The sequence below is a fragment of the Dipodomys spectabilis genome, unplaced genomic scaffold (assembly GCF_019054845.1).
Source record: "Dipodomys spectabilis isolate Male_0828 unplaced genomic scaffold, ASM1905484v1 ptg000001l, whole genome shotgun sequence".
NCBI classification, from domain to species: Eukaryota; Metazoa; Chordata; class Mammalia; order Rodentia; family Heteromyidae; genus Dipodomys; species Dipodomys spectabilis.
Genome location: NW_024870678.1, coordinates 31,507,501 through 31,533,129, shown reverse-complemented (window position 1 = coordinate 31,533,129; position 25,629 = coordinate 31,507,501). Strand labels below are relative to the sequence as shown.

Below are 25,629 nucleotides of genomic sequence, written 5' to 3'. Positions count from 1 at the left end.
ACTTCAGAGATGAGTAGCTAACATCGAAATGGCTAATAGCTAAAGAGGCGAGTTTGCTAACAGTAGACTGAGGTCATCAATTGGGAGTGGATATGCTATCTTGGCAGAAGGTTACTAGTGACAAACTTGGAGACATCAGCCCGAGGTCTCCCTTCCCATGGCATTGCTATGTGACGCCATCTGCGCTGTGATGCAGCACGAAGCCTCCCCGGTGTGGCCTCCTGAGCTCTGACTTCCAGAACTATAAGCTCATTAAACCTCTGGTGTTCATACCTGACCTTCTCTCCCTCCCTCCTTCCCTCCCTCTCTCCCTTCCTTCTTTCCTTCCTTCCTCCCTCTCCCTCCCTTTCCCCTTCCTTCCTTCCTTCCTTCCTTCCTTCCTTCCTTCCTTCCTTCCTTCCTTCCTTCCCTTTCTTTCTTTCTTTCTTTCTTTCTTTCTTTCTTTCTTTCTTTCTTTCTTTCTTTCTTTCTTTCTTTCTTTCTTTCTTTCTCTTTCTTTTCTTTCCTGTTGTGAGGCTTGAACTCATGACCTGGGCACTGTCCCTGAGCTTTTTTGGTCAGGGCTAGGGCTCTACCACTTTGAGCCACAGCTCCACTTTTGGTTTTCTGGTGGTTAACTGGAGATAAGAGTCTCACGGCCTTTCTGTTTGGGCTGGCTTTGAACCACTGTCTTCAGATCTCAGCTTCCTGAGTAGCTAAGATGACAGGCATAAGCAACCAGTGCTGACCTTGTAATTGACCTTTCCTGTGGTATTCTGTTCTAGCAGCAACAAATGGAGTAAAACATTTGTCTTCCCTTAGGAGAACCTGGGAACACCCTGAAGTAAGATGAGTCACTCAACCAGAAACACCACCCATGGGATTCTGGAAGCAGATCCAGCAGGCACATATGGAGAAGGAAGTTTCAATACAACTGTGTGTGAGCTTGGTGAGCACAGAACCCAAGTTGTGGCGGGGCGGGGGTGGAAGGGTGGGGGCAGGTTGGGGGTGGTCTAGGGTGGGTTTAGAGAGCTGGGAGAGGGGGAGGAAAAGGGGAGCCTGAAGGGCAGGCACGGAACACACATCCGGTGTGTACAGCATCCTGTACAGCAGAGCTAATGGTGCAGGTACATAATTTGATGGACACAGGTCAATCTAAGCAGACATTTTTTAAGGCACTCATTGATTCCAAGGAAATGTGTTTTCAGTTTGCTCCTTGGGCTGGTAGGGAACAGGAGGCAAACAGGGCTGAATATCTACGGAGGGACAGGCAGACATCTCAGGAGGACTGGAAGAAAGAAGAGGGGAGGGTGATGGGTAAGGAGAATTAAATCATGTAGATAACTTGAGAAACAGGAGGCTGAGTATACTACTGTGCTGAGGGACAGGCTCTGTAAGCAGGCTGGAGAGAGAGGCGAGCAAGAAACACCAACTTTTATCATACATCTTTCAGTACTATTTGATTCTCATTATATACATGCATTCCTTTAACACCTACAGTTGAAACAGGAGATAAACTCCTAGGAAAACATGGTTTGAAACCTAATTTCAGTAGTGTCTGGCTGTGACCATAAAAGAAGTTTCTAGAAGCATGTAGTGAAGACTGGAAAGGTGGTGCACCAGAAGCACCAGGGTGCCTGGCATAGCTGTTTCGAGCTTTTCCCGGGCCAGAGCTGTCTGCAAGATTGGAAAAGCCTGGATGTTGTAGGTTGATAAAAATGTCTGAGATATTGAATAAGAAAGCGTGCGTGCGTGCGCACACACACACACACACACACACACACACACACACACAATGAAATGATATTCCTACTTGAAAAAGACTGAGTTGGATAAAAATAGAACCTCCAGTTACAGTGCTGAGTCACACCAACGGTGAGACTGCTCTCCTGCTGGGGTGCACTTTCCTCGTGGGACATGGCGGGAGGTGGGGCTCGGCCAAGGGTGCAGAGGGGGACCCCTCCTTCATCTCCAGCTCTCCCTACATCACCACACCAGTTCCTGGGTGGACAGGTCACCCATGGGTGTAGGGAGAAAATCATTCCTGCGGATCAACCATCCATTTCTGAGGTCAGGTTTTATAAGTAGGACCGTTTGGCAGAAAAGTCTAAAACTTTGAAATCTGTGATGACTCATCCCCCCTCGTCTTCCTCTTCCTGGATGCAAAGCACACGGCTGTCAGTGCACACACGAAGTGCTCCAAGTAGGAGTTCTGAGGCAGAGGAGAGAGCAGATCACCTCTCTGCACAGACCCGGGCTGCCTCCCTCTACCTCGGCCACCAGGCCACTGGGGAAATGAGTCAGGAGGGAGAAAGCCACACAGCTCCCCAAATATGGCCGAATGGTGCAAATCTGCAGACACAGGCACAGAACTAGGGGGCGGGGAGGGGACCCAGAAGAGATCAAGGGGTACGACTGGATTGATCCCAAGGACTCCCAAGGATCCTGTGCGGGACAGAGAGGGAGCTCAGGTTGGGGTCAGGCAGCATCAGGGAGCTGGGGTGGAATGCACGATGGCGGGCAGTCAGGCCAGGCAGTGGTGGGCATTTGGAGGAGTGAATGGAGATCCTGGGCCTGCACAAGGCCATCCCCTCCCCCCCCCACATGGTGGTAGGGAGGCTGCAAAGAGAGCAAGGAAGAGGGGGGTCCTGGGAGCAACGTGGACAAGCTGTGGTCAGCGAGGGCGTCTGCGGTGGTGGTCAGCGTGCAGAGAAGGCTGGGAACGGGGAGGTGACACGCGGAGCCCTAGCAGCTGTGGTTTGGCCAGTGGCTCTGGGGTGGGTAACAGTGACTCAGTTCTAGGCTGCAAAACACAGAGAGCTGCTGCTGCTGCTGCTACTGTTATTGCTGCTGCTGCTGCTGCAGGCAGCTGCCTGAGCCTACCAGAAATCAGAGTCCAGCAGAGAGAGACAGGGTCAGTGGTCTGGACCAATACAGTCCTCACTTCTCCACTCCTGATCTCCGTGTCCTAACATGAGTCTGTCCACATGCACCTGGCAAACTCCTATGCACCCTGTACTCTAATAGCACAAATGTCTCCACTAAGAAGTATGCACCAGGCTAGCCTTGTTTATGATAGCTCTCTGGCCAAATCCTGTCCTAACTCGGCCCAGAGTGGGCAGATTTTAGACAGTCAAACACATATTTGCTCTTGCTTAATGTATTAACCATTAATTCTCATAGAAGAAAAAAATAGTTTTTAAAGTCACTACTAGAAAAATCAGTGTCTATCAATGAATTCTATTCCTCCTATTCATTTTACATAATAAATTTGGAGTGTTTTCTCCTAGAAAAGGAACCATCTCAAAGCAAGTGAAAAAAACCAAAAATAATACACTTAAGGTATTATTTCTCATAATAAGCAAAAACAGGAAACATTATCTATGTATCTATGTATCTATGTATCTATGTATCTATGTATCTATGTATCTATCTATCTATCTATGTCCCTATTGTCTAGTCTCTCTCTCTATGTGTATATATATACATATATATGTATATATATATATGTGTATATATATATATATATGTTCTTTTTTTGGTGGTAGTGGGGGTTTAATTTAGAGCCCTCAGCTTGCTAGACAAACCCTCTACCATTGGAGACTCCCAGTCCTTTTTGCTTTAATCATTTTTCAGATAGGATCTTATATTTTTGTTTGAGGTTGTCCTCTGATTGTGAGCTGGGATTACAGGCATAAGCCACTATGATTGGGCCCTCTATTACGTTGTGATTTAAGCTTTCACCAAGTAAACACATCTAGGGGCTACATCCTCACAAGAGGGATGTAAGCCGAATAAGGCTGCCAGCCTGTGGTTATAGTTTCCTTTCAGGAACTCTTCAGAGTTAATAAAGAGGTAATTACATTCCATGTTATGCTTAACTACCATCCCTTAGCTTTAGTTGAAGTTATATGCCATCAGCTTAAATGGCTAGATGTTATTTTAAGGTTCTAGCTCTGCTGTTTTCTCCTTCCCTGCCCCTGCCAGAGAGAGAGACCAATTTCTCTAAATTAGGTTCTTCTGTGGGGATTACCACACACTGGTTTAGTATAATAGGCTAGAAAACCAGACTGACTTCTTTTTTCCCAGGGCTGGGGATTGTACCCGGGGCATCACACATGCCAGACAAGTTTGCTACCACTGAGTCACACTGCCAGTCTCAGATTATGTCTGACTATCATTTCTTACTGCACAGATCTTGGGTCAAACAGAGACCACGTATGGCTTTTTCTCTGTAAGCTTTCATCTTCCACTGCAATACACACTATGAACGTTTAATCCACACACCTCTGACTTATGCTGAAGCACCAAAAGTATTTTTAGAGTCCCAGGTTTATGGTGTTCCATGTGATGCTGGGAAGAAGGCTTGACTTGGCTTTTGCCACTTAGGAAAATGGCAATGTCACCTGGGGCTTGGGAAGTGTTGGCAAATTGTTCCACCTCTTTGAAGCCTGGCTTCCTTGTTTACAAAATGAGACTATTTGCTTCTGCAACCTCAGAGGATTCAGTTAAGAATCAAATAAGGCCATCTCTATCCACGCCTCATACATTACCATTTTCTACGTAAGCAATGATTACTTTCTGGCTTTGTAATCCAGGACTATTTACTCAGATGTGATTGTTATGTAATAAAGAGCCTAGCTGTTTGACCATGGAGGGGTATCTATATGTATACGCTCGCGAGCGTGCACCCCTCCCCCCCCCCACTCACCCATGCATGCATGCATGTTCCAGTGCTAACATGATCAGAGTTTATACTCAGGAAAGGGTTGGCATAAGAAAAATCTTTATGGAGAATATGGACAGTAGATGAAGCAACAGTGAAGTAAGATCTTATTCTCTGTACTGATAATGGACTTCTTTAAGGAACGAGTTTTGGCTATAGGTTAGAAGCAATAGGAAATAGGAAATAGAAAAAAATGAAAAAAAAGAGGCAGCATGGTGTGTGTGTGTGTGTGTGTGTGTGTGTGTGTGTGTGTGTGTGTGTGTATTTAACTCACATAAACCTATTTCATTGCTAAGCCCTGCTCCAACCCCTCCAATGGCCACAGGCTCTCTTAAAATTCAATAGATTCATGTAATCAATTGAACTTGAGCTCCTCTTGAAACTCAAATGATCATTTTTTAGCCTCTTAATTGAGTACATCTGTGTTCAAATGTTAATTTCTGCTTGCTTCTGCTGAGTTTGTATTAGGAAACCACAGGTAGTTCCTTGGGAAAATGGAGAGCTGCTGCCCCCTACTGGAAAAAGGGTAATACTTCATTAGCTTAATATTCTGCCATGTAATGGAAAGCAAACTTTTTCAAAAATGGAACCTTAGCCAGGTGCTGGTAGTTCACTCATGTAATCCTAGCTACTCAGGAGGCTGAGATCTGAGGATCACAATTCAAAGCCAGCCTGGGCAGGAAAGTCCATGAGTCTTTGATCTTCATTTAACCACCAGAAAATGGAAGTGGAGCTGTGGCTCAAGTGGTAGAGTGTCTGCCTTGAGCTGAAAAGCTCAGGGACAGCGCCTAGGCCCAGAGTTCAAGTCCCACGACCAACAAAAAAAAAAAAAAAGGAGCCTTATACGTCTCACTTGAGATTAAATCTTAATTCTGCCTGTCCTCTAGAGAGCAATACTCTCCATCACTAAACTTGGGCAAGGGTGAGTGTCCAGGTTTATTTTGGGGGGGGAGGAAGGCAAATGTGCCACAATTGCACTCATTAATAAAAGGCAGAACAAGCGAGATTTTTAACAAAACATTAATATCATAATAACCCAGACCCTGAAGATAATCTGCTGGAAACTACATTTGCCTCAACCACATGGGCAGAGCTATGGGAAAAGCAAACTAGAAGATTCTCCTGACTCATCTTATTGGACTTGTAAAAAATGTCTATCTTTAGTATAAAGAAGGCCAAGTGTCCACTGCTGAGTGCTTGTTCTACCTCAGTCTGATATTTTTATTGAAATACTGATGAAAACTTGAATTCTTTTCCCCATAGCACCAGTTTAAACTTTTCTTCTCCCTATTTGCTATTATTAAATCTGTCCTCAGATTTGAATGTTGTAAAGCAAATGAACTCACAGTATAATGTCATGGTAGTAAATAAATTAGCTGACAACAACCTCCCCAATATTTGGTTGGTACTCTAACATCATGGCCTATAAAATATTTAAGTAAAAACAAATTTTAAAAAGGCATTCACTTAATATATGATTCTTAAGTATGTGAAGTGAGAAAGTCCCTTACTTGGAATTTGTTACACATTTTTCCTTTGTCATAGTTGGCAATAATGTTCTCAAGGTAGAACATAAGTGTCTAGTGAACTCCCTTCTATAGTGCCAGAGTTCAAACTGGAATAGAAACACTGATAGTGAATACTAATGCAATGCTAATAACTGCAGATAATTCAAAATACAAAGTGAAAAGATTGGACACAGTGAAGAAAGGCCTTTCACAGGTTAATATTAGATTATGTAATTCCGTTTCTGTGTGCTAGGTGGCACTATTGAACAAGAGCAGCTTGGTTATTGGCCAGGTCTCAAGAGGGCTGTTTATAAGAGGGCCGTTCATAGGTCTGCTCCAATCACAAATACTCACATACTCCTGCCCTGAATTAATTTGCTTGCTTATTCTGGCATTTACCACCACTGAAATTTTATCTTCTAATGACTATGACTTAGAAAAATTCTAACAGGGGCTGGGAAGGTGGCTCAGTGGTAGAGCGCTTGCCTTGCATGCCTGAGGCCCTGGGTTCGATTCCTCAGCACCACATAAGCAAAAAGAAAAAAGCCAGAAGTGGTGCTGTGGCTCAAGTGGTAGAGCGCTAGCCTTGAGCTGAAGAGCTGAGGGACAGCGCTCAGGCCCAGAGTTCAGTCCCCACAACCGGAACCCCCCCCCCCCCCAAAAAAAAAATTCTAACAGCTTGCTTTATTTTGCATTAAGTACCAGAGATCAAACTCTGGGCCTTGTGTATGCTTAAGCATTTCTATGACTGAATTACATCCCTAGCCCAACATGTCAGCTTTTAAGAGTGAAGAAGAACTTGGCTACCTCACTGTTGGGAAGGGGGCGGGGTAGCCGTGTGTGCCTTAGGCTAGAATGGGAGCTTCCCATTCTAAGTCCTGGGAGAGCTGCACTGCAGTGTGCGCCTGGCCTCAGGTAGGCCCTGGGCTACCTCTAGAAGACGCTTCTCTCACCACCCAAAACCACTGGACATCCCTGATTCCCTCAGAGGTGTTTAGTATACCACCACGCCAAACTCAGAGGGAAAAAAACAAGCTTACATCTACAAGCAGAAAGATTGTGGCTAAATGTCAAAGAGCTAATTAATAGTAATCCAATTTTCAGGTATTCCTTCTACTTTTATTCATGTGCTTGCAGATCACAGAAGGAAGACCCACAATTTTGTTGTTGTTGTTGTTTTGTTTGTTGGTGCCAGTACTAGGGCTTGAACTCAGGGCCTTGAGTCCTCATTTTGCTTTTCTGCTCAAGTCTGCTGTTCTACCGGTTGAGCCGTAGCTCTACTTCCAGCTGGTTAGTTGGAGGGAAGAGTCTCATGGACTTTTCTGCCCTGGCTGGTTTTGAACCTCGATCCTCAGATCTCAGCCTCCTGGGTAGCTAGGGTTATAGGCGTGAGCCACCTGTGCTTGGCTTGAGTCATCACATATTTAAATGGAGAAAACAGGGTCTCTAGGAAATACGCTGGAAAACAGCTTGCTTGGGCCTTGGCACCTGCCCACGAAGCAGGTGTGGTTCAAGGTCCCTGTCTGACGGCTACATGTGGGGGCCTTTCCTCTGCTCCTTTTCCCCAAGGCAGAAGGCCAGCTCTCACCACTGCTCAACAGAACAAAAGCACAAACCAGTCGATGCCTTATATGGAGGCTGTGGAAGATCAAAGAGAACAGGAAAGGTAACATCAAGTCAGGCCATGCAAACCTCTTTCAAGCTAAGACAATAATGAGGAAAAAAAATGATCGATTTCTGAAGGTAGCTACACTGACGACAACACTGTAGGCTGCCCTTGTCATTGCTTTGCCATTTTCCGTTTCTTGCTTCTGTGTGGAGAGCACATAGAAGAAAACCTTAGGTGTATTTTCAGTCTGTGACTCTTATCAGATTTTATAGGCCAGAGTGCTTTGGTCCAATGACAGAGGAGAGGGGCCAGAGTGACTCCCTCCCTCCCTCCCTCCCGCTCTCTCTCTCTCTCTCTCTCACTCTCTCTCTCTCTCTCTCTCTCTCTCTCTCTCTCTCTCTCACACACACACACACACACACACACACACACACGGGAATGGACTCTATGCAGGTGTGCACCTGCTCAAGATGCAATAATGGAGAATGTGGCAGATCTGTTTCCATGGATGGGGACGGTTCCAGAACAAATGGAATGATCAAGACTGCACATGTGGCAAGCTGAAGGTTTTGAAATCCACAGCTCATGGCCCTAGTCTTCCTTTGCAGAGCAGGAAAATGGCTTTTCATGAGCACAAGGGGTCATGTCCCCCCTTCATTTCCGGAGTCTTTGTAAAGGTGACTAAGCCTGGACGCAGCCTCTGTGGGGTGGGGTGGGGTCGGGGGGCCGAGGAGGGCCGCCGGGGGAGGGTTACCTGGGTCTTTGTAGATGCCGAGCACACCCTTGAAGTAATGAGGTAAAAATCTTTCCAGTAAAAGCAGCACATCTTCCAACTCCTCCAGAATCCCCACGAGCAGGAAGTTTTCATTCACGTTCAGCTTGGCGCGTTCAAGGGCCCACTCCCCAGGCTCCCTGTGTGGGTAGAAAACTCATTTCAAACCATTGCAAACGCAGCAACTGTGCAGAGCCCCCCACCCCACCCACGGAAGCCCCAACCCCACTGCCCTGTAGGATCAGCCAGCATGCAGCTGGCCAGACCTTGCTAGCTGGGTTACTGTCACCTATGCAGAAGGTCTGGGGTCTTGAAAACAGAGTAACTCATACCTAAATATTTGTTGAAATGCAAACACAGGCACAGGCCCTTACACACGCCAAAGAGGGTGATCAGAATGGCTTAGAAATAGGGGAACCAAAGTGAATCTATTCAATGAAATTATAAGGGCTTTTCTCCTCCCTCTCTCCCTCCCTCTCTCCCTTCCTCCCTCTTTCTCCCTCTCCTTCACCCCCTCTCTCATGTGCCTGAACTGGGGCTTGAACTCAGGGACTTGCACTCTCATTTAGCACTCTATCACTTGAGCCAGGCCTCTCCATCTGTCTTTTTGCTGGTAAACAGAAATAAGAATCTGTGATTCTAAATCTCCTGGGTAGGTAGCATTATAGGCGTGAGCCACTGATATTTGTCTGAAATGAGAGGTTTTGAAATGTGAGACTCACTGACACGGTGGTTTGATGGAAATCACAACCATGTCCAGTCATGTCTGCTGGGCATCAGATTCTTTCTAGAGAGTTGCCATGAATTGACACAGGGAGGCATCAGCATCTCATCTTTTTGGAGCCAGCTTTATGTAAAGAAGAAAAGTGCAGGAGGGGGGCTCTGGGTCTGGGCTGCCAGTTACCATTGAGGGAACGTAGACAAACTAGGGTCCCCCATGAAAAATGTGACCTTTGCCTACCCGAAAGCATCATTGTAAAGGTTGAACCAGGGATACTTGAAAGTGTGATGCGGATTGTCATGTTGGACCATGCGTCGGGACCGTGAGTAGAATGGGAATTTGGGAGACAGATTCGTGCTTTGTGGAGGACATGAATGCCGTGAGAGGCGGCGCTGGGGGTGACCATGATCGGGGCAGGCTCTGGGGAAGGACCCTTCAAACCCTGGGTGTTTCTGATGCACAGAGCTTGGAACCATAAGCAAACTCTTGTGTCACAGGAAAGCTAAGGAAGACTGCACCCACAGCAACCTAATATTGATTTATTGATTTATTGTCGGTTATGGGACTTGAACTCGGCCTGGGTACTGTCCCTCAGCTCTTCAGCTCAAGGCTAGTGCTCTACCACTTGAGCCACAGCACCACTTCCAGTTTTCAGGTGGTTTATTGGAGCTAAGAGTCTCACGGACTTTGCTGCTTGGGCTGGCTTGGAACCACGATCCTCAGATCTCAGCCTCCTGAGTAACTAGGATGACAGGTGTGAGCCACAGTGTCCGACTAACAACTTAATATTTAAATAGAAATGACAGCATAGCAAAAAAGTGCCACCAATGCAGTTTAGAGCCGGCCCTTCCCCTCAGCCTCCTCAGGAGCACACAGCCCTCTCTCTTCTCCATGTTTCCTGTGTGTGTGTGTGTGTGTGTGTGTGTGTGTGTGTGTGTGTTGGGGGAATGTCACTTCTGATTATTCACTTTTGTGTTCTACCAAGCCAAGATAGCCATTCATCGTCACTCTCATTTCTTCCCTAAGCTACAGAGTCGTGTCTAGGACAGGATTTTAAATGTAGCTACACCAACACTGGTCATGTCCAGCATGATGGGCTGTGCTTAGCATCAGAGCCACTAAGGCATCTGGGCGTGGCCTTCCAGCCTTTCAGGCCCAATGAGGCATGCAGGGCAGGGATGGCTGTATGGTGGGTGGAGGTGCAGGCTGCCAGCTGCTCTGGCTCCACTGTTTCCACGATCTCCAGTGGGAAGGCCAGAAGCTGAGGTGGTAAATGGGAAAGAGTCCAGTGGGCATGCCACTTCTATGGCCCTGCGTAGAGGTCCCCAGAGGGTGCTGCCAGATGCTGGCTTCTTAACTGCATTCCTTACAGCACCCCTGAGCAGGAAGTAGTCTCTTGAAATAGGGAAATATAAGTTGAATTCTACAAGGTCAGGAGACCGCTTTCAGAAGACTGTCACGAGGCGGGTTCACTGGCATGCCGGGAGGCCGGGAAAGGCTTTACCTGCATCGAGGATGCTGTCCGCAGAAGTAGGGAATGATGTAGAACAACCTGGGGTTGGAGCACTCGGGGTAGTTCTCGAGAATGCACTCGTTGATATCCTAGAAGAGATAACACGGCAATGAGGCCCCTCCTGGTCTCTGCAGGCCACAGTCGAGGCAAATGCACACTTAAATGGATGTGTTCTGTCCATACACCTCCTGGCAGAACCTTCTTTCTGCCTCCCGCTACCCAGCTTCACTGGCCAGGTCCACGGATGGCCGCATCAGTTCCGACGGGGCCTGCCTGCCGCACCCCTCATCTCTCTCTGACTTGAAGATTTTCACTAGCTCACAGGTATCGCGAGAACAGCCCTACCCCCAGCAGTTACCAGTCAGCCTATAGGAAGAGAGTGGGGCATCTCATAAATGTGGAATGAATTCCGCCCGACTTTACTCTTCATCAATTGTGTCTGCCAATCCTGTAGAAGTGAATTTCCATATGAATCTGCGCATCCAATGATGTTTTCAGTAAGGACAGTCGTGTTGTAACAGGTTTGCACAGTCTGGAGGGGCTGGACAGTGACAGGATGCGGGCTACTTCTCATTTACGAAGGCAGGGTGTGCTCCTTGGAGAGCACCGTGTTAGAGCTGGTGAGCTACTGAAACTTTTTCCCTTCATGGTGGAAATCAGAAGAAGATATTATGTTTAGGTGGTACTAGGATTTGAATTCAGGGTCTTAGGCTTGCTAGACAGGCACTCTATTGTTTGAGCCATGCCTCCAGCTCTTGTGTGTGTGTGTGTGTGTGTGTGTGTGTGAGAGAGAGAGAGAGAGAGAGAGAGAGAGAGAGAGAGAGAGAGAGAGAGTGCTTGGCCTTGAACTCAGGATCTAGGCATTGTCCCTGAGCTTCTTTGGGTCAAGGCTAGTGCTCTATCTCTTTTTGCTCAGATTATTTTCAGATAGGGTCTTGCTGTTTTCCCTGGCTGTCCTGAATCAGATTCTCCTAATATTTACCCTTCCTTCGATAACAGGGACGACATGTGTGTACCACCGCACCCAGCTTTTTCTGTGAGATGGTGGAGTCTCAGGAACTTTATTGCTTGGGCTGGCCTAGAACACAGATCCTTCTGATTTTAGCCTCTAGGCTGACTGGAGTGGGCCACCGTGCCTGGTTCAAATTTATTATCATTATTACATTAGAAAAATGTTTTTCTATTCCCTCTCATTCCTCTTCCATTTATAAACCAGTTAACTGATATAACTGCCATAATGCAATCAGTGGGAATAGCAACACACACTCCGGAGTACAAACATTTGAGTTCACCACAGGAAGCAGGGACACAAGAAAGAAAGAAAGAAAGAAAGAAAGAAAGAAAGAAAGGAAGAAAGAAAGAAAGAAAGAAAGAAAGAAAGAAAGAAAGAAAAGAAAGAAAGGAAGAAAGGAAGGAAGGAAGGAAGGAAGGAAGGAAGAAAGAAAGAAAAGAAAGAAAGGAAGGAAGGAAGGAAGGATGGAAGGAAGGAAGAAAGGAAGGAAGGAAGGAAGGGAAGGAAGAAGGAAGGAAGGAAGGAAGGAAAGAAAGAAAGAAAAGAAAAGAAACAAAGAAAGAAAGAAAGAAAGAAAGAAAGAAAGAAAGAAAGAAAGAAAGAAAAAAAGAGAGGGAATGCACAAGTGGAAGGCAGAAGGAAAGAGTCAGGAGCACCAAGAAGGGAAGCGGCCATACTGGCGCATGCTGAGTCTGCCTTCCCTGCAGACGCTGGTCGCTGGTCGGGAATCTTGCAGATGGCCGGCCCAGGACCCCAGGTGGTGGCGAGGGAGGAGAGCTAGGAGGCTCAGAAGCTTTAGAAGGCCATTTCCTTATAGGAATCCATAAATATCCCCACAGGTTGATTTATGGGAAGACACAGAGTCTTCATTTTAAGAAGTACACTTAACCAAGTCCTCTTCGAGACTGGGGCCACCCCAAGGGATTGCTGCGTTTGCTTCGGGTCAGTAGGCAGATGAATGGGGATCATCATGACCGTGCTATGGGAACACTACAGGAAGATGGACGCAGTGATTCCTAGGGTGGAGGGGCAGGTGGAGGCACACGTGAGCCCCCGCCCACTGCTTAGCCAGCGACCCAGGCAACTGGAGGACCGGAGCTGTCAGGACAGACCACAGGATGGACCCATAGGGTCATCTCCTTTTCCTAATGAGCCTCCATGCGGCTGTCTTTACAGTGCCTTGTTCTTTCTGCAGGTGTCCCTCAGAATCTGGGGACCTCTCAGGATCATAAGGTTCCCTAGTGCTAAGGACTTCTGTGTTTGGGGGAAGCTTTATTATAATCAGCCTTTTTGGCTGTCAGTACTGGGAGTTGAAGCCAGAGCTTTGTGATTGCCAGGCAAGCACTGGACCACATGAGCCACGCCCCACTCAGGCCCCAGCCCTTGTGTTGTTTCTGCTATTGAGATAGGGTCCTCTCCCTCCACCTCCACAACCAGCTTACAGTCACCTTTTTACAGCATACTTCGTAGATATTGTGAAATGATCATGTGATTTTTTTTCTTTAAGCTTCTAGGGTTTAATACTTACCTTAAAACTTTCTCAAGCATTGTTGTTATTATGGTGGTAACTTAAATGAGCCGATCTGATCTGCTCCTTTGGTCCCTGGATCTTGCCGTATACTACGTGCATCCCTATTATGGCCTCTTCCACCCCTACTCTGCTCACAGCCCCACATCACTAGGAAAAGGACAAGCTAGTCCTTCTAAGGGAAACATTGCTGGCAACTATGACAATCCTTTTAGTTGCCCAAAGCTATTAAAAAATTACATTACCATTGTTGGAATTTGTTGTTAAATTTTACAAGCTTAAAAAACATATGGTCTAGAATAAATTCCAATAAAAATAGTCCTTTTAAAGCTGGGTGCTGGTGGCTCACGCCTATAATCCTAGCTACTCAAGATGCTGGGATCTCAGGATCATGGTTCAAAGCCAGCCCAGGCAGAAAAGTCCATGAGACTCTTATCTTCAATTAACCACCTAAAAGCTGGGAAGTGGAGCTATGGCTCAAATGGATAGAGTGCTAGTCTTGTGTATAAAAGCTTAGGGATAATGCTCAGGCCCTGAGTTCAAGTCTCAAAATTGGCATGGGTGTGCAAACACACACACACACACACACACACACACACACACACACACACACACACACACACATACAGAGTTTTGACAAGTAAAAGGAAATTTGGATTCTGGCCTCAAGTCTACAACTTATTAGTTGAGTTCCCTTACTTAAGCCATGCCAAGTACAAGCCTCAGTTTCTGCATCTATATGAATAGGTCTGAACCACACAACTTTAGTCTATAAGCCTGTGGATACAAGGGGCCCATTCTCTGACACAATTAACTTGTAAGACTAGTTTTGTGTACTGAAGATCTAGAAGGGGTGGTAATTTCTTTGGCTCCCTAAGTTACAAATTAATAAAGGTTTTTGCTCAGCATTTACCATGTAAACCTTTTCACTTTTCAAGAAAGAAACATTGAGAAAAGCACCATGATTATTATCAGACATCTCATTTCCAGTGTTGGCTGTACCATCTGTTACATTTTAGGCAAATATCTACTTGCTACAGGCTCCATTTCCTCCTCTATAAAGTGGAGATGATAGTAATTGTCAAGGTGATCCCTCACTAAGATTAAAAGTCACCAGGTAGGGGCTGGGAAGGTAGCTCAGTGGTAGAGCGCTTGCCTTGCATGCATGAGGTCCTGGGTTCGATTCCTCAGCACCACAGAAGCAAAAAGAAAAAAAGCCAGAAGTGGCTCTGTGGCTCAAGTGGTAGAGTGCTAGCCTTAAGCTGAAGAGCTGAGGGACAGCGCCCAGGCCCAGAGTTCAGGCCCCATGACCGGACCCCCCCCCCCAAAAAAAAAAAAAAAGTCACCAGGTATTGGTAGATTGAGCCTGTAATCCTAGCTACTCAGGAGGCTTAGATCTGAGGATCATGGTTCAAAGCCAACCTGGGAAGAAAAGTAGTTAGACTCTTATCTTCCATTAACAGGTAAAAACTGTAAGTGGAGATGTGGCTCAAGTGGTAGAGTGCCAGTCAGCCTTGAGGGAGAAATCCAAGCAAGAGTATGAGGCCCTGAGTTCAAGCTCCATTGGCATACATACACAGAAAAGATTACAAGTCAAATATGCTAATTATCTTATCTGTTACTCAACTCTTAAGATTATATTCTCTCTATTATACCACTGACATTTTAACCCTTTTTTCCCTTAGCTTGTATTTAAAAGGACCATTCCTGGAGACCATTCCAGTAGTTTTTTAGACAGTAATTTTTGTTACTGCACCGGGAAAACAGAGAGGAAGACAAATATGAGATGAAATATATTCTTTGTTATTAAAAAAAATCACATCAATTTGTTGGCAAAAATAACTCCCGATGTTTTAAAGCAACATTCCCTCTAGTGGAACTTGTCACTTCAAACCAGAAAGCAATATGGTGTATAAAAAGCTCTTGTCCAGCGTGATTGAACATGAGCGCAGCAGCTGATCTTCACACTAGGAAGAGCACAAGTGTTTGAGAAAAGCTCAACAGTCAAAGGACACAATGAAGGACAATTTCCTGTGCTGGCCGACGGCTATATTAGCAATAAAAGAGCGCAAGATTACGCAGTGTCACTTCCCACTGGGGCAACATGGAACTTTTGACCCGTAGGTGGGCCATGAGAAGCAGACTATTAAATTTGATGGGTTAGTCAATTTAGATAAAAGGAATGGATGTGGTCTAAGCTAACTTGTACTGCATCTCACTCTGCCTTGTAAGCCTTTTCCAAGCCTTGTTAAAAAACAAAATCAGAGCCAGAACCGGAAGAGTCAGGCGAGACTTTTCATGAGGCTTAATGGACGTAAAGTGGCAGGTGGTCAGACAGCCCCAACTCTCCCACTCCATTTCTGTCAGTCCACATCTTTCTGGGAGCCATGGGAAGTGCCCTTCAGAATCCTCAATATAGCATCCGGGGTGGGATGCTGGCTGGCAGACACCTGTGACATCTATTTTGGTGGCTGTGGGGTCCTTTACTCTATTTCTGAGTTTCTGGCTGGGTGTCTGACTGTAGGAACACAAATAAAGACCTGGATAATAAGGAAGGGACAATTCTATATTTACTGTATCAAACAGCCTTTATGCACCAGGGGCCCAAATCGAGGGAAGTTCCTAAACTCTGACATGGAAACACAAACTCAGGAGGCCAAATATTTTCGGAAGTCCTCCATTCATGCTCCAAGATTTGGAATTTAAAGTTTCCAGTGCATTACACTGAAGAAAAAGAAGCAGCTACAGTTCTGTCCTGAAATGTGAACATGAGAAAGTTCAATCTGATGTTCAGCTATAGTCACTGGAATGCAGTAGGTCCTCTTCAATGAATGCAGTCAACTTTACTGAGCATTTAATACGATAAAGGGCAGGATCCTGGGTGAGATGGAAATGCACTTGTCTAGAAATCCTCCTCGTCCTTGTCCTCCTCCTTTTTCTTCTTCTGTTTTCTCCTTCTCCTTCTTCTGTTGGTCATAGGGCAAGAACTCAGGGCCTGGGCACTGTCCTGAGTAATTTTGCTCAAGGCTTCTGCTCTACCACTTTGAGCCACAGCTCTACTTCTGGTTTTTGAGTGGTTAATTGGAGGTAAGAGTCTCACTGGACTTTTCTGCCCAGGGTTGGCTTCGAATTGCAATCCTCAGATCTCAGCTTCCTAAGTAGCTAGGATTCCAGGTGTGAGCCACCAGCAGGCAGCACTTCTTAAATAGCATTTAAACAAGGTCCTTGTGTGAAGGGGTTGATGCTTTTCAAAGACTGTGGTGATCTAAGCCACAATGATTTCATAGAAAGCAAAATTAGCATAACAGCATGCAGACTGAGTCAGGTTAATTTAACAGACAAGGACAACTTCTATTCTGTTAGGAAAATAGTTATTATAATATTGTTTAAAATATCAAAAAATTGTAAGTGATTTAATTATAGGAATTAGGTATGCTTAGGTATGCTGTTATGTATCTGAGTTAAATAACTCAGATAACTCATGCAAACTATAGCTTATATAAAATATAAAGAATAAGTAACTATAAGCAAAAGGCTTACATGAGAAATTAAGACTACATATATACAACACAACCATTTTTTTTTTAAAAATAGCTTTACTTGAAACATTTAAGCCCTTTAAATCTGGAGCTTTAAGTCTTTCAGGCTTGAAATACTATTATTTATTTATTTATATTTATTTATTTATGCATGCCAGTCCTGGGGCTTGAATTCAGGATCTAGGCACTGTCCCTAAGCTTCTTTTGCTGAAGGCTGGCACTCTACCACTAGAGCCACAGTGCCACTTCTGGCTTTTCCTGTTTATAAGGTACTAAAGAATCAAACCCAGGGCTTCATGCATGCTAGGCAAGCACTCTACTACTAAGCCACATTCCCAGCCCCAAATACTATTTTATAGCTGTGTGTTTACCTTTTTTTTTGGTTATTTCTATTTTTAATTGTAATTTTCCTTGTAGTTAAGATTTTAGAGCTTGGTTGGTCTTTTATGACATTTTGTGTCTCTTGAGATTTCACTAAGTTGATCTTCCATGTTGATTTGAATTTTTTTCTCATGACAATTACATTTCAATGTCTTTCTTTCTTTCTATCTTTCTTTCTCTGTTTCTATCTTTGTCTCTCTCTGTCTCTTTCACTGTCTCTCTCTCTATTTCTGAGAACATTCAGGTTCTTTTGGGAAAGAACCAATTTATCACCAGAAACAACTACTAATGACTGATGGTTGGAATTTCCCAGAGGGGATTGGGTTAATCACTTTAGTCCATGATAGTAACCCTAGTATAGGAAACATAGTAAGGTCTTGCTTCACACAGGGGAGGGAGGGAAGAAGAGAGGAAGGACGAAAGGGAGGGTGAGAGAGAGGGAGGGAGGGGAAGGAAGAAAAAGAGAGAAAAACAGAACTCAATAGGAAATACCAAAGACCTCAGAAATACTGGTTTAAAATTCCTGTTACTTTAAGATAGCATCTTAGGTTTTGAGTCAAATATGAATGCAACTGTTTTGAATGTTAAAATGTCTATAAATATTAAACATGCTTTTTTCCCAAAAAAAACATAAATCTTTGCCTTTGACTAAATGTCAGCTCACCGAGCGGAGCAGACCGTACCGCAAGGCATCTCACCAGCAGGAACCTGGCTACATCCACAGCCCATTCTCTGGGCAAATTTAAACAGAAGTTCAGAGTGACAGCCCACACAATGCACAAACTGATGGTCTGGGCTCCAATGGCACCTTACAAAAGGCAACACCATTCAAAAATGCAGGGGAAAAGAAAGGGAGGGCCGGGCCCTTGGGACTGTCTTCTGTCCTCTTGAGGGCTGGGGGACAGAGTGACAGCTCTCTCTGACAGGCAAGATAAACCTTCTTGCCTCAAACGTAAACAGAACCTAGAACACCGTGCGGATCACTTTTTGAAACGTTTAAAATAGACATGCCAAACGTGAAGAGAGGCATCATCTGGGGATAGGCATCCAAGGTGGAAAAATCCTCTCCACTGAGTTCAGAGTTCTTCACGATTACTCAAAAAATGCTGCAGGTTCATCATCAAAAGGACCACACAGACAGAAGACAAAATGCGAGCATGCCTTATTCAAGACAGAGATTTAGATCTGAAGACGATGATGAGCAGGGGGGTGGGGCAGGGGGAGACTAGAGACAGAATGCCTATTCCATATTTATGATGGAGCAAGGTGCATGTGCTGTAACGGAACTCCAGGCGGTGCTCCTAGTTGGTTAATGGGGCCAGGCACAGGGTCATACATGTCATGGAGATGGATCCCTCTTCTTACATGCCATCTTACTGGGTTAGGGTGAGACTCGTCCTTACTCCTCCCCCTTCCCGTTGAATGTCTTTTACTTGCCCAGTGGCATTCAAAGCCCTCCTGCTCTGGCTGGCATCCTTCCCGAGTTCTACCAACCCAGAGCCACATCTTGGCTGAGTGTCAGGTAGAAATGTCTCCTAAATTAATGCACACAGAGGGATAGATAAGGCTCTCCAAAGCAACAGCTAATCTTGGGCCTAGAAAGCAAGGGCTCTAAGGAATCCTGGTGCAAAGGAAGTGAAGTACTCATGGGACCCTTGGTGGCATAGGGTATGCCATCTGGGCAGAGTGCCAGCATCCCAGCCTTCACAAAGCAAAAGAGCCATATCTGGACTAATGAGTGGCTTGATGGAAAGGTTCTAAACCTGAAAATCCTGGCTCTTGGCCAACGAGCTGTGTTCAAGACCATCTGACCATCTGGGAGCTCAGGATGACCAATTCCTGGTCCCGCATTTGCCCTGTCTCTGAGGTGCAGGGCCACTCGGCTCCCTTCTTGCAACTGAGATCATATCTTATTCCCTGTGTCTAAGCCTCTAAGAAGCACTCTTAGCTCCTCCGGTTCCTCTAGATTCTAGAAGAAGGTCCTTTGATGTGCCTGTTAGCTTCCCTCCACAGGAATAGAATCTGTTCCCTGAATATGGCGTAAGTCACTGACAGCAGCATCACCAGGCTGGGCTGTGCGCATGGGCATCACTGCTGCCACCTCCAGGCCCTGGGCCAGCTACTGCAGCGCCACTGGCTCTTCATCCTGTGTGCTTCAATCTGCCCTGTGACATGTGTCTGCCCGCTCCATCAGACTCTGGCGCTGAACCCTAGTGCAGCCTCCTCCCCTCCCCCATAGCAGCAGGTGCTTTGGTGGTGGGAGAGCTGGGTAAAGATTGCTTGCTTGAAAAAGCAAGCTTGAAAGGTGCTTGAAAAAGCACCTTTCAATGCATAGTCCACAAAATGAAGAAAAGTGAGGGAAGGGGTGGTTGGGAGGGATGGGTGAGAATGTGCAAAGGGGTGACAATGATGCAGATGCATTGTATTCATAAACTGCTTTGTTGAATGGCAACTCCTCTGTACAACTACTTAAAGACAATAGTAATAATAATAATAATCTTTTGAGGAGACAGTGGTGGCTCACACCTATAATCTTAGCTACACAGGAGGCTGAGGTCTGAGGATCATGATTAGAAGCCAGCCCAGGCAGAAAAATCCAAAAGACACATCTCCCATTCACCAGCAAAATGTCACAAGTGTGGTCAAGTAGTACAGCACCAGCTGTGGGCAGGAATACAACAGCATTAAACACTACCTAGTATCTATATCTTTAGCGCCTTTTAAACACATGACATTGTTTATTGAGAAGCTATTTGTTAACTTCAGTCTATAATGTCATTCACTATTGAGTATTCCCACTGAAACATCAATTCATGGGTAATTTCAGCAGTTATTATTTATTATGAACCAATAGAGGCTCGTTGATAGATTATAAAGATAGGGCCACCAGCCTGGCCTTTAGGAAGGCCCTGTAAACAGGTAGGGTGCTAGGCTGGCTCTCTTTATTCAATACTCTGAACTTTCTGGAAGCCACACCTACTAGATGCAGTGCTCTTCCAGGCTCCATGGCAAAATAAGAAATGCTAGGTATGAAGAATCCTGCCAGACTCTGTGTGTGTGTGTGTGTGTGTGTGTGTGCACGCCTGTGTGTGTGTGTGTGTGTGTGTGTGTGTGTGTCTGTGTACTCATTTTTAAATTAGGCAAATTCTCCAGATTCTAGTCTAAAACCACTGAGCCCAACCTACTTTTGGACAAACATTTTCAAAGGAAAAACATTATCCATCACTGGATCTCCTAATTACAGTGTTTTTGGCTAACTATCATTTTCTCTGAACATAATATCTGGAACATTCGCACAAAGATTGCCTGTAAGCAGAGATCAGTACCAGCAGGAGTCCCGGATGGGCTATTTGTGAGTCTGTCAGAGGAAATCCTAGCTGAGCCCAGAACCATGCATAGCCCGACATCCAGTTAGAGGAAGAAAGCTTGGTCCAATGTGATCTACCCAGAAGCCATAGAAGGTGTTACTGCTTGGTGTCACAGAACCAAAGGAGATGTGCAGATTAGGCCTGCTGTCAAGGGTGATCCTGGAGTTCTTCGGTGAGACCTTCTGGGATGCTGTCACATCATAACTATGCCTTTGACAAATGTCCCAGGCCTACCAATGTCACATTTTCTGTTCTATCTAGCTCTTCTGAATAGTATGCCCTACATTTTTGGACGATTCCTCTCTGTCATATGGTACTTCACTCACCCAGTGCCAAACAGATGCCTTATAAAAGTAGCCTTCGAAGATGATGACATTTTTATTTGACTTGTGCTATGCTTAGCAAGTCACTATGGGAATCTCGGGCATGTGGTAAAAGCTTTCAGAGGATGATACTGATTTTCAGTAGACAGTGTCACAAAAAATTCACCAGCAGAGGAAAGTCCAGGATACATTTTAAACAAAAAAGTGCTTAAAGGACAGTGAAAGTCAAGATGTAGCATTGTGGATGTGCATTTCAGGTATAGTTTTTTGAGCCATTGAAAAGCCATTAGCTGACCTATCACCCACCCATCACTGGAGAAGGTGAATTCCAGATGTGGAATTCCAGATGAAGGAATAATGACTGGGGTTTTGCATCCCGGTTGTCTGTGACCTCTGACCCCATCAGTCTGCTGTGATTTTCTCTATGTGTTACCTTGGTTACTAGGCTTGCACGGGGTCCCCAGGCTCCAGTGCTTTTAAAGCAGCTCAAGGCATTCAGATCAGCATGTGCACAGCATTTTCATGACCTGCAGGGGGCAGCACTGTTTACACTTGAGGGCATAGAGTCCTCAGGCCTATTTGTCTTTTAACACTAATAAATATTAAGATGCTGGTGAAACTCTTAAAATAACCAGTGGAAGACAGAAAAAAAAAGAATAGATCCTGTAGAATCTACAATTTTACCATTCTCTCTCTTTTTATAACTATGGGAATATATTTGAACATTTTTGTGGGGGAGGTTGGTCATGGGGCTTGAACTCAAGGCCTGGGCATTGTCACTGAGCTTTTCTGTTCAAGGCTAGAGCTCTACTACTTTGAGTCACAGCTCTACTTCTGGTTTTTTTTGAGGGTTGAGATAAGAGTCTCATAGCCTTTTCTGCCCAGGCTGGCTTTGGATCATGATCCTCAGATGTCAGCCTCTGAGTAGCTAGGATTATAGGCATGAACCCCCAGCACCCAGCCTATTTTAACTTTTGATTGCTCCTATTTTTTTTTCCTTTTTTCCTTCCTTCACTTCTTTATTTTCTTTTTCTTTCTCTTTCCATCTCTCTCTTTCTCCCCTTCCTTCCCTTTTTTCCTTCCTTCCTTCCTTCCTTCCTTCCTTCCTTCCTTCCTTCCTTCCTTCCTTCCTTCCTTCTCTCTTTCTCTCTCTCTTTCTTTCTTATGCTAGTATTGAGGCTTGAACACAGAACCTCATACTTTTGTTAGCTTTTTCAATCAAGGTTGGTACTACCAACTTGAGCCATGCCTTCAAGTCTGGTTCTTTGCTGGTTAACTGAAGGTAAGAATCTCATGGATTTCCCTGTCTGGGCTTGCTTTGAGCTGGATTCTCAGATCTCAGCCTCCTAAATAGCTAGGATTACAGGGATGAGCCACTGGAGCCTGGCTTTAATTGTTCTCTGTGTAATTCCAGAAGGGAAAGGTATGTGGAAAATTTAGGTCAGAGACTGGAGAACCACTGCGGTCTTTATTAACAGCAAGAGAAACAACTCATCCACCTCAAATCTGTTCATTTCACCTGTTCAAAGCAGCACAGGCTGATCCTCAACAAGTTTCTAGGAAGCTGCACTGATAGGAAAACGAAGCTCACCCAGGGTTTCCAGCCCACAGGCACTTGTGAAAGGAAGCAAGGCAGGAATTCTTGGGAAATCATATATGTTCTGTAAGCATTTCATACCATAAAAGTTATTTATGACTCCTTTGGGCCACACAAGTTTCTAAAAGCAACTATCTTAGCCTTGTAGAACTTTGATGATTTTTGCTTTCCCAGTGGAAGAGGTTCTGAATTACTTTTTCTTTCTTTCACATCCAATGGTCTGATAGTTTTGGCCTAAGAATTCAAAACAAACCACAAAAATCACACTTTCAACTTCTGGTTATCCAGGGTATGAACAACATGTTTGTGAATTGGTTTTCAGGCCATAGTCTTTCTCTCTCTCTCTCTCTCATCAGTCTGAACCCACAGTAAGGTGAATGAAAAGATGTTGAAAGGGAATAGAATCATTATTTAAAATTTATGGGACTAGGGCTTGAATTCAAGGCTTGCAGCTCTCACTTTGTATTTTTGCTCTACCATTTGAGCCGTACCTGAAGTTTTGGCTCTTGGTTGGTTAATTAGAAATAAGAGTCTCTTGGAATTGTCCCAGGCTAGCTTCAAACTGGAATATTCATATTCATAGTTAGGATTATAAGGGTGAGCCACCAATGTTCAGTGAGAAATGTCCATTTTCAAGATCTTAGCATCATTGTCTGTGACTAAGAACTGTCTATGTGATAGGATGTCATCAAACTACTCTTTAATGATCATTTGAAAATTTCCAGAATGTTTAGTCAGAGGCAACAAAAAAATCCCAGAAAAACTTCCTTTACCTTCTCTATTCTCTGTCTCTGTCTCCCCCTCTCTCTATTCTCTCTCTGTGAGAACACTTACTAGGACTATAAAGACCACAATGAGACTATTGACAAATGAAATAGTGAATATCCACTGATGGATTATTTGTGGCAAATTTAAAATCACAGGTTGACTTCCTGTTCTTGGAATAGTTTCAAACCACTAACTTACTTCTCCACCCTAAGTCAAAGAATAAGAATTCATTTCAATATAGTCCAAGAAAAACACAGTCACAGATCATAATGCAAGAATAACTTTTGCTAATTCAAGACTCTAGGTGATTTTTTTCATTACTGGTCATGTTCCATGTTGGAAGCAACTTTGTGAAAGTGGAAAAATGGGTTTACAAAAATTTCCGAATCTTTCACTGGGAGAGTAGAAAGGTTTAGGAGGGAGTCATTATTGGTTTCTACCTTTAGGAAGCCATACAGCTCTATAAATTCTTTACTTCTTAGTTTAGCACTAAGAACTGGATCATTTTTCAACGTATAATAAGTGTAAGGATGCGGGTTTGATTTAAGAAACAGAAAAATAAAGGAGGTGTTGGTATAAAACTTTTTTCTTCTAAAGAGCAACCGGAGTTTTATAGCATTCCAATGGAGAATTCTCAGCAGTTGTAGACCACTAGGCAGAGGGCGTCCAAGATCTTCCTAACATTTGGTTCAGGGCCATTTCCTGTAGCAGGAGTCTATATTTGACAGTATACATAAGCCACTTGGTCTTATAGGAGACTGAAAAAAAAAGGAGACTTGTTGGATCTAGAAATCTATCTTATTAACATTCAGAATTTGGAGATTTAAGAAATTGATTGACCTGGAAGCAAATACATCAAGAAACAACCCTTCAACTCTCTCGGTGTTTCCCTGTGCCAGTGGGAAGCACACGGTTATTAATCTTGAGTGCTGAGCCTCCCCAGACTTTCTGCAGCTAGAACTGTACTTCCATGTAATTTGGTTCCTTGTAATTCTCAATATTTTAAAGTACATTTATAAGTATTCTGAAAAGAAGTTGGTAGGCAGTGCTAAATGTTGAGGTTGAGGTGTTCAAGACACAAAAGAGATGAAAATCTCTTTGGAAACCAAGTACCCATAGATCATGCCGATAATCCTAGCTTCTCAGGAGGCTGAGATCTGAGGGATCCTGGTTCAGATCCAGCCCTGGTAGACAAATACATAAGATTTTTATCTCCAACTAACTAGCAAAATAAAATCCCTCAAACAACAAAACAAAACAAAACACAAGCAACAGAACAAGCCGAGGGAGTCTGGGAGACCCTGCTTAAGTCCCAGTACAATCTTAAACAAAGAAGAGACCACCTGGGTGTTTGGAACTTTTTTTCTTCAACAGGAAGTCAAGATCTTTCTCCATTGTACAATATATGCCAGTGCTAGGCCTCATTTAGACCATCCCAAAATGTCAACTGAAGAGTATTTCTTTTCTTTTCCTTCCTTCCTTCCTTCCTTCCTTCCTTCCTTCCTTCCTTCCTTCCTTCCTTCCTTCCTTCCTTCCTTTCTTCCTTCCTTCCTTCCTTCCTTCCTTCCTTCCTTTCTCTCTCTCTCTCTCTCTCTCTCTCTCTCTTTCTTTCTTTCTTTTTGTCAGTTGTGGGGTTTGAACTCTGGGCCTGGGAGCTGTCCCTCAGCTCTTCAGCTCAAGGCTAGCACTCTACCACTTGAGCCACAGAGCCACTGAAGAGTATTTTTGAGTATGATTTAAAAAGTTTTCCTAAAAAGTCATGGGTAGCTGGGTGCCAGTGGCTCAGGCCTGTAATCCTAGTTACTCAAGAGGCTGAAATCTGAGGATCACAGCTTGAAGCCAACCCTGGTAGAAAAATCTGTGAGATTCTCATGTCCAATAAACTACTTAGAAAAGCCAGAGTGGTGCTGTGGCAGAGCACTAGCCTTGTGGTAGAGCACTAGCCTTGAGCACAAAGAGGCTCAGGAACAGTGTCCAGGCTCTGAGTTCAAACACCAGGACCAGCAATAAATAAATAAATAAATCAAAACAACAACAACAACAAAGGCATGGGTAAAAATTACCTTTTAAAGAGCTGGACAGCAGTCTACAACAACAACCAACATTTTTTTTTTTAACGCAAAGAGAATCCAGTAGGTGGTTTAAGAACCCAAAGGAATTTCTATATTTGCCTCTTGCAGTCCTTAGAAAGTAAGGTCTACCGATCCTTAGCAGGTCCTGAGACCCTTTCAGGAGTTCACAACATCAAAACTATTTTCATAAGAATACTGGGTGGGGCTTGTCTT

At 44.5% G+C, this 25,629-nt stretch overlaps 1 protein-coding gene across 1 annotated transcript in view; it reads right to left on the bottom strand.

Moving 5' to 3' along the window:
• The window catches only part of Ust (uronyl 2-sulfotransferase), a 256,159-nt gene that overhangs the window by 37,482 nt on the left and 193,048 nt on the right, over nt 1-25,629 (bottom strand). The window contains exons 6-7 of the mRNA XM_042677320.1: nt 10,820-10,917; nt 8,577-8,734 (exon numbers count right to left, since the gene is read on the bottom strand). Coding sequence (XP_042533254.1) covers nt 8,577-8,734; nt 10,820-10,917 — 256 coding nt within the window. The remainder of the gene's footprint in view (nt 1-8,576; nt 8,735-10,819; nt 10,918-25,629) is intronic.